The sequence below is a fragment of the Myotis lucifugus genome, unplaced genomic scaffold (assembly GCF_000147115.1).
Source record: "Myotis lucifugus unplaced genomic scaffold, Myoluc2.0 scaffold_292, whole genome shotgun sequence".
NCBI lineage: Eukaryota > Metazoa > Chordata > Mammalia > Chiroptera > Vespertilionidae > Myotis > Myotis lucifugus.
The window spans coordinates 970,320-979,773 of record NW_005871340.1 but is presented as its reverse complement, the minus strand read 5'-3'; the positions used below and the strand labels follow the sequence as shown (position 1 = coordinate 979,773).

Here is a 9,454-nt window from a genome sequence, read left to right as displayed (position 1 = left end):
ACTCCCCGCCTCTCCTCTCTGTAGACACCAAGGGTCACCTGCCTTGGCTGGCCCTCGGGGCTCCCGCCGCACCCACTCTTGCATGCAGAGCTTGCCAGGATGCGTTCTTGGCCTCGTCCGGCAGCTGCCTCACAAGCCCATCCCCTTAGTGGGGCCATCCCTGCCCACTGAGCCAGCGTGGGCTGTGCCTGATCCTCCTTCCACAACTGCTTCTAGACAAATCTACTACCAGAGAGAAAACTAGGAGAGTGGTTCTCTGGGCAGGTTCGTAGGAACAGGGCCTTCTCTTCCTTTGCACCCTGCAGTTACTGGCTGAGCACCTGGCACAACATTTGAGACAGATGCCCGAGTCTGCCCCCAGCCCCCCTGCTCCAGCATCTCACAATTTGGCGGGGCAGGTGGGCACACCTATAAACACGGGGTACACTGAGAAGGAGGCGCCTGGCCATTCTAGCCGGCTGCCCTGATGACTGCCATGGGGGGGGTGGGGGGGTCCAGGGTCAGGATTTTAGACCCTAAAGGGCTCGTCCTTTTTGCTTAAGTCCCAAAAGACCCTCCCTGGGTTCCCCTTTCTTTCATCTGAGCTGGTTCATCAGTGAAACGTCTGGAAGAGCGAGAAAAGGTTGAGAATGTAGTTAAGGAAGAGAAGAGGAGGCGGGGTGGGGGGGGGGGGGAGACATGTCCCAGACTAGGGCAGCAGTTCTGCTCCCAGCGGGCCCAGCCCCTCCCTAGGCGGGACCTGCTAGAGCATCCTTCCGCTTCTGCGGAGGAAGCAGACAGATCAAAGCTTCCGGTTCTCCTCAGCTTCCCGCGGAGGTTGGAGCCCCACACCCCACCTGGGGTCACACAGGAATTATCTCGGGGCAGAAGAAGAAAATTATTTTTAAAATACGATGTGTGGCCTAAGAGATGACCATAGAGCCCCTTCAAGGAGCTTTTAAGACCACCAACAAGGGTGAACAGTACGAGCACACACAGCAGCATGCCGCCTGTCCCCTCTTTTCCAACCCTTGCTTGGCCCCCACGTCCCACTGGCCCGGCCTGTTGAACCTGAGCACGGCACCTTTCTCAGCTGTGGAATGTCCGTCCCTCCTATCAGCCAGGTCCTCTGCCACATCCTCCCACAGCCGCAGCCCGGCCTCCCTGCTCCTCTCACACTTGGCCCTTCTCCTCACCTGCCCCTCTGTCCCCCACCCCCACCATCCATGTGCCGATGGGATGCCACTGTGGCCAGCGGAGGCTCCTCTCCCTTCCAGAGTCCGTGTGCAGCGGCGCTCTGCGGCGGGCTGGGGAAGGGACATGAGGTCGTCATGAACCCTGGAATGCACCACCTCCCCCTGCAGACCCTCCCACACCCAGAGGGGACAAATGAAGGTCACGTTTATTTGACCCTTAATGCAAACTAGCATATTCTCCAATAACAGCCCATGTTGAGGTGTCATGTGCATTAATTTTGCTGTGGAAGTGCACCTAACTCCCCTTTCCTTCTGGTTGCTGTCTCCTGCACGGTGTGATTATGGGTGTGGGGGCCAGGGGCGCTACTGATCTTGGGTTTTAGTACAAGATAACTAGACTTTAGGCCTCCAGGCCGGCTGGCCAGCTGCTGAACGCCAGGTGAGAGGTTTAGGCACCGTCATGGGTGGATGAAATTGGTCTGAGGCCCAGGGGGCTCTCACACCATCTCCCTGGAGCTGACCACTGGCTCTGGTCCCCTGAAATTCCTGTGTCCATCTCTTCCTCTGCCCTGGAGCCTGGAATTCTAGAACCTGGGTTTCCATTCTAGTACACGATCTTAGCCTGGTTCAGCCTCCCACTCCCACCTTGTCTCCCAGAGGTCCCTAGATTCCCCTAGGGTGGCCAGAGAGGCAGGGCGCAAGACCCCAGAAGATGGGACACCCCGAGGCTGCCGGTGCTCTGGGGGTGCCTTCAGCAAAGGGAGCAGCAGTGCACAGTTCATCCCCATCTGGCCACTGCATCTTCTTCCCAAATTCCCTGCAAGCCCTTGTCACTGCACGGAAGGCCCCTCAGAGCCATGTCCCTCTGTGCCCCCCCCCTCCTTATTGCTTATCAGATGGGAACTACCTCCCTCTCCTCCAGCCACTGCTGAGGAAGATGAAAGAATAAGAGAATGGGAGGGCTGGCGGCACCTGAGCAGGCACTTCCTGCAGCCCTGCCTTCCCCAGGCTTACGGAGGAGGAAGCGGGCTGCCTGGTGCTGAGGGACCTGCCCCTGAGCACGCAGCTGTCCATGCAGCCAGAGCAGAGAGCAGGCGGTTCTTCCCATGGCTCTCAGGTCGCCTCTGCTCACCGACCCTCAGGCTGGGACAGCCCCTCTTGGGCTCCCACTGTAACTTCATGTGACCTGAGCCAATGGGAAGACGGATGGACTTGCTTCCTGCCTCCTCCCAAGGCCCTGACCGGGAGGAAGCAGGAATAGGAAAGAAATAGACAAGAGCAGGCAGGGGCCGGGTCCTGACCAGCTGCCACAGTGTGTGGTCCTGTTGCCCCCGTGCTGCCTGCTCGATGGGCCGTCCGGAGAGTCTGAGCCGTGTGCTTCCTTCCGCACCGCAGGGCGAAGATGGCTTACCAGTCCAGGGCTGCTGGAACAAGGTGAGTCTTCCCAGCGGCCCGCTGTGCCTGGGGCACAGGTGCCCTCGGGGCGCTGTGCTCCACAGTGTGATCCGCATGCACCATTTCCATCCGGGCCTTTCTGCAGATGAGGCAGTAAGGTGTGAGTAGGAAAGGGGACGATCCCAAAGGCAGGGTGCCCATTGGACATCCCACGCACTGCACACACTGGGAGAACATTTAAACATGCTTTTTAAGGCACCAGCAAGCCCAGTGTATGGAATTTCCATGCAGCCACACAGATGACATCTGTGTGCTTTGTGTGGTTAATGTATACAGTACCTTTTCTCCAAGGAGCTCTAGACCTTGTTTTAAAATTAGTCGTCATTAGCTATCCTCAGAGTGTTCATCTGAGGTCATTTAAGCCACACGATGACATTTATCCAGATGTAAGAAATCCAAGTTTCTTAAACTATAAATCCACATGGCTTCTATCCCTCCACGTAGAGCCTGGCCAGCTCACCGCTCGCCCCTTCCCTTGAATGTAAGTGTCAGAGCTTCATGCTTCCACGCGAGACCTGCGGCCCAGAATTTCTAACAAGGAGCTGTCATTTATTCACACTTGCCTTGGGTTTTGCCATCATCAAAGCCATCTGACCTCAAAGGGCTGTGCCCTGGCACACAACCGTCCCACTCAGCCGCGGCCCCCGACCCACAGAGCTCCCCAGCCAGGCCTGAGCCATCGGTATACTAATCCAGAAACCTAGCCTGGTCCCTGGCAAAGATAACACTGCCATGCTGTCCCCCCACAGCCTGCCTCCACCTTTCCCCCCATCAAAGACTTTTCCTTGTAACCCCCAGCATGGCCCAGAGTTTGTGCTTAGCTAAACCGGTCCTATTCCCATGGCAGCAGGATCATACCGACAATGAGCTAAATATGCTCCTCTATGCTGAATGCCCAAACCTCATTCGTTCATGGCATTGGGTAAAAGTGGTGAAACCAAGACCCCAGGCCCTTGGTGAAGCACCTACTTGCCCAGGTACCTAAAGCACCCTCACCAGGGAGAGGAAAGCTCAGCACCCCAGGCCGATGCCTCCCCAAGAATCTGTCCCTCCGGCTGTGCATCCTCGTCCGGCGAGTCCCCCTAGACCAGTGATGGCGAACCTTTTGAGCTCGGTGTGTCGGCATTTTGAAAAACCCTAACTTAACTCTGGTGCCATGTCACATATAGAAATTTTTTGATATTTGCAACCATAGTAAAATGAAGATTTATATTTTTGATATTTATTTTATATATTTAAATGCCATTTAACAAAGAAAAATCAACCAAAAAAATGAGTTCGCGTGTCACCTCTGACACGCATGTCATAGGTTCACCATCACTGCCCTAGACCTAGTCACAGCTCCACCGAAGCAGGTGAGAGATGTGTTGAGTGAGACCCCTTTCCCCCTAAGAGTAAGAATTTCACCTTCAAGGTTGCTGCTGATGGTTCGGGAATAGAGATGGTTGTGCTTTGCAGGCGACGAACAGCCTCTATCTAGAGCTACCGTTGTCTTGGAAGAGCAGCTAGAGAGCCTCCTGTCTGTTGATTCATATCATAACTCCAGTCTGGGATGGTCAGGAATTCAACTGCCCAGCCTCCAGAGGCAGCACAGACAGAAAGTGCCCTCTAGTGGCCAGGAAGGGGAGGGACTGGAAGGCGAAAGCGGGTTCCCACCCTCAGGGTGCAGCCGGTCAGAACCAGGGTTTTCAACCCCCATTGCCCATCCAGAACGCCCATCCCACCCAGGACAAGGTCTGCCTCCTTTCACCCACGGGAGATGAACACCCAGAGACCCACTGGCACTAACTCTACGTTGTTCTGTGTTTGTTTTTGTTTTGCAGTGATGCCTCTAACCTGGGATTGGCCTGTGTGTGTGTCTGTACATAGAATATTTATTTTTATACAGTTTTTACTTTTGGAAAGTGCCCGAAGTATGATGCATCTTACAGATTATTAAAAAAAAAAAGTAAAAACCTGCATATTTTGTACAGAAAATACCAACCTCTCCTCTTTTGTTTACAAGATGTTTTGTACAAAAGTCTATGACTCTAATACACTTTCTGTTTCTGAGACGGTCACATGTTTGCATGATATTTGTGCACCCTTATTAAGTATGGAAACTTAATAAACTACTGTGTTCTGCTGCCAAAGGGAGCCAACCAGCACGAAGGTGCTGGCTAGCCCATGTGTGAACCCACACAAACATGACGGTCCGTGGTGTCTGCCAAGCCAGGTGTGTCTAAGTGCCTTTTAAACTCTTATGGATTTTCATTATTAAAAAAAAAAGAAAAAAGAAACATAGCAGTTCATGATCCTGGTTAGTCATTAAACTAAATACCTTACTTCTTGTGAAAGCAGAAGGTCCCAGAAGCAGGGTTCCCGGAAGTGTAATATTCTGAGATGTGAAGTCCGACAGGAGGGAGGGGCCTCCATTCAGCAATGTCCACTGTAACGTGTTCCAAGCTCGGGACGGTGTCATTCGAGCACTTAGGGTTCAGTTGTGACGAATGCACCCCCCGCTCCCCCACAGCCCCCAGACTTCCTTACAAAGGGCTATTTGCTACTTTTGTTTGTTGGTAGTTTTCTGTTTGTCTTCCTTGGAGCTTGTGACTGGCATCAGCTATTGCTGTTGGTGGCTGTGAGTTGATACAGATCTGCAAGGTCCACCCACAACCAGCAGCTGAAAGGTTTGCCTCCGCTGCCATTTCACTCCAACAAAGAACAGGCAGAAAACAGTCACGAATCTGGGCCAGACTGGGTCCATCTAAAGTTGCTTTTGTTTTTTAAGAAACAGCGTTTTACTGCTGCCTCTTCATAGCACCTTGCTTAGGAGAGGTCTCAGGAAACCTATCGTAGAGACAAAAGAATCAACTGGTGCAGCACACAAGTTTATTGCCAGACACTTTACAACATAAACTGGGGCTTCTAAAGGTTTTGACAATAACAAGCGTCGGAAGTACTTGAGTAGTTTAAACACCCTCTCATTTTGCTTCCATTTTCACTTTTCTTTCTATATCCTCTCCTTGTAGAGGGTACACAGGCAAACTTAAACTCACACCTGCCACACACAGTCACGGGATTGCTACGTGGTGGGCTTCACGTCCTGAGACCCTGCCACGCTGCTGGTGAGGTCTCACTCACAAACGCTCGTGCCAAAGCTGCCCAAAGCCGGGGACTGTCCCAGCTTTCTCACTCTGAATGTCCACTCGGATGTAGACAGCTTCCTCCTCTGAGTCCTGGCTTCCTCGTTTGAGAAGTGGAGCACTTGAACGAGAGCTGACCTCCATGGCCACTGAATGGAGCTCATCTGCCCCTCCCCACGTGACAGAGCAGGAGGGAGGGACCCAGGCCCACACCACCAGCTGGCACAGGTGCTTTCCTACCGAGGGAGAGCGTCAGGGGGCAGCGCTTTCCGGGTAACACTGACCAGCTCCTATGGCCCCGTCCGGGCCAGCCTCGCCACTCGTCACAGCCAAGTACTTTCAGGGACTGAGGAAATACTTTAGTTTTCATTTCTTTTAAGAAGAAAAAATTAATATGTAATCATGAACCCAGGCAGGGTTTGATTCACCTTCCAATCAGAGCAGTCATAAAAATACAATTTCTTTTCTATTTTACGGAGGGAGCAGCCCACTGAGGCCCTGCCTCGTCCTCAGCTCCGTGAGCTGAGCTCTCTGCCTTGAAGGGCTCTCCTCACCGCTTTCTCTGCTTCCTCACCCCGTCTGAGATCCCGAGGATCTGGCTGTGCTAGACCCACTGCCTCATTCCCTTTCAGTCCTGGTCAGTCCTGGTCGGAAGCCATTGATGATCCCAGCATTCACTGGGAAGCTTCCGACGCTGGGATTCTGTTAGCTGAATCCCCTTCGGGCCAACAGAAGCCTGCTTATTACCCCCAAGCTAATAACGCGAGGGTTTGAAGTCCCTCGCAATAATCTATAATAATAAAAGCATAATATGTTAATTAGATTGGACAGCCGAATGACCTTCCGGACATCATTCCGGATGTCCTTCCAGATGAAGCCACCATGCCGGATGTCCTTCCAGATGAAGCCACCATGGCAGGGGCGAGGCAGAGGCGGTTAGGGGCAATCAGGCAGGCAGGCCAGTGGTTAGGAGCAATCAGGCAGGCAGGCAGAGGCTAGGGGTCCAGGATTGTGAGAGGGATGTCCAATCCACAGGGATTCCTGCAGGATCCGCCCTAAACCAGCAGCTGGACATCCCCTGAGGGGTCCAGGATTGCGAGAGGGCGCAGGCCGAGCTGAGGGAAACCCCCCCTCCTCCCATGCACAAATTTCGTGCACCGGGCCTCTAGTATAGTTAATAAAATATAAATGTGTGCAAAGAAAAGTTGAAAATTCAGAGTCAGGGAAAGTAAGTACAGAGGAAGTGGCAGGAAACCCTAAATAGGTGGGGGGCGGAGAGGCCCTCAGCACATTCCACTGCAGGCTGCCTGGTGCTCAGAGAAAAAAATGATTTGCTTGGTTTCAGTGCCCATGCTGCCCTCCACGGGGGGGTGGCAGTTCACAGGTTTGCCCCCCTCCCCTGCCCTCCCCCCTGTGTACGCAAGCTCCTTGTCTCCCCAAGTAGCCTGGTGCTTCCTCTGCCAAGACCTCCTCCCATCACAGGCTGCGAGCTGCACACCCCCAGCCCCACCCTCCTGACTCCAGGGACCCCTGGGCCTCTCCACTTGGACCTTAACTCCACTCTGCATCAAAAGTGGTGCGGGGAGATTAGACATAGGGAAGCAAGTGGCAGGAAGCTGGCGGAGTAATGGGGATCAAACTCACGCCAGCAGCCCAGTGGACAAGGGACAACCAGGTGCTGGGAGGACGTGCAGGTGCAGACTGGAGGGAAGGATCAGGGAAGAGCCCTCAGGGTTGCGGGGTAGAGAGGGCTCGTGGAGGTAAAGACATTCAGGCTCTTCTGGGGACCTGCAGCCCCTCCTGTTGAGACCTGCCAGCCCAGGGAGAAAGCCATGAACCCAGCCCTGTCCCAGGGGCCAAATTACCCCCCGACTGGTGACGTCTGGAAGGCCCTGGCCCTCTGTGCTGGAAGGCCCTGGCCCTGAGAGCCGCTGCCTCCTCTGGCTCCCTCCCTGGCCCGCGCTCTGTGCTCTGGCAGGGGATGTGCTGCCCAGCACTCTACCTGGAGACATGCAAACACCTGCCTTGACAAAGACTGAGCCAGTGCCCTGAGGGTGACAGTGGCTCTCACCAACTTGTGCCTCTGTAGTCATGTGAGCCAAAGGAAGCTACAGACACACACACACACACACACACACACACACACACACACACACGCCCCCAGCTCAGCCCCCTGCGTTTCCTCCCTGCCCGGCCCACGCTGGCCTCCCTTCGCGGGCTCTGCCTTCACCGGGCAGAAGGTAGTGCCATGGACACGAGGAGAGTCCAGTTAGTCCATGAAAAAGGTGGGCACTGGCCAGCGAGCGGGAGGCTCAGCTCTAGTCCTTTCTCCACTACCCGGAGCAGGCGACTTACTCCAGGTGTCAGTTGTCCTGCATGTCCAGTGAGGACGCTGTCTTGCGTGACCTCTGACTCCCTGAAACCTTCAGACTCCACTGACCACTCAGCTCCTGGTAGCATTCTGGCCCCTCCCCTACAGCTCCTGGCTGTGATGCTGTTATGCATGGAGTTGGCCTTGCAAACCTGTGTGGCATGCGTGTGCTTCCTAAGTCTAACCAGCAGCACCCCCAGGGGCCCTGGCCACACAGGAGGTGATGGGTCAGCGCCCCCAGGGCAGGCCCGTGGCAGAGGGTGCCTCTCACATTGGTGTCCAGCTGCCGAATTCATCAGAGACTGAGCTCCACTACAGGTCTAACCACCGGACTGGCAGGGGGTCCCCCACCTCCTATCAAGGTCAGGGCCACTGTGCTGCCATGGCCCGTTCACCAGCCTCCCTCATCTCAGGCTCTCTGCACCCCTCCATCGCCATCTCACACTCCACGGTTGGCCTCCCCCCTGCCCTGCACCGGGACACATTCTCAGGCACTTGAGACGTGGAGCATATGAGACTCCACAGCCTTGAAAAGGAGAGGAGGACAGGCCGCTGGTGCGTGGATCAGAAAGGAGGAGCCGCACATGGAGATGGAGAGCAGAGAAGGCAGGCAGGGGCAGGGAACCGCCGCTCATTTCTCCAAGGAGAATTCTGAAGCGTGGCGCTCCCTGGAATCAGCAGGCTCCTTGCTCGCTCGGTGGAGGGAGGCGCAAGAGGGCCAGGGAGGGGAGCTGGGCCTTCTACACTGAGCAGGCTTCTCCGCACAAAGGGACCCTCTGGCTCCCAGAAGAGCTCGGCCCCTGGAGAATAGCCCAGGTCTGTTGACATAGAAGCAGAACTGAGCTGGGGACAAGGCCACTCACCAGCCCTACCGGCCTCCTCTGCTTCCCCATCCTCCACGCCTGTGCCATGCTGGGCCTTGGCCTGGGATGCCCTTCCTTCTCGCCTGTCAAAATGCTACCCTCCTTTCAAGGCCCTGTGAGACACCACAGCTCCGGGGAGACTTTTCTGGACTCCTCGGTTGGATGAGTTCCCTCCTTGGAACAACCAGGAACTCTGTGTTCTTTGCTTCCTCCCCAGTCCCTTAGAACGGAAAAGCTGGCTTCTGTGTTAGACAGTGAGCTCGTAGAGGGAGGGACTTCCTTACTCAGGCTCCCAGTGGACCTAGCTCTGGTCTCCCCCCATCCCATGGTCCGGGCTCATAAACATCTACGACCTGCTGAATCATCGACCTACTTTACTGAGCAACTACTAGGTGCAGGCAGTGGGGAGGGGAGGATGAGGCTACTAAGGCACAGGAGCTGACTGGGATGCCCAGCAGGGTGAGG

General features: G+C 55.0%; 1 protein-coding gene across 1 annotated transcript in view; it reads left to right on the top strand.

The window, feature by feature from the left end:
- The window catches only part of COL13A1 (collagen type XIII alpha 1 chain), a 124,308-nt gene extending 119,764 nt beyond the window's left edge, over positions 1 to 4,544 (top strand). The window contains exons 39-40 of the mRNA XM_023763587.1: positions 2,571 to 2,609; positions 4,454 to 4,544. Coding sequence (XP_023619355.1) covers positions 2,571 to 2,609; positions 4,454 to 4,456 — 42 coding nt within the window. The 3' untranslated portion in view covers positions 4,457 to 4,544. The remainder of the gene's footprint in view (positions 1 to 2,570; positions 2,610 to 4,453) is intronic.
- Positions 4,545 to 9,454: the final 4,910 nt, after the last annotated feature.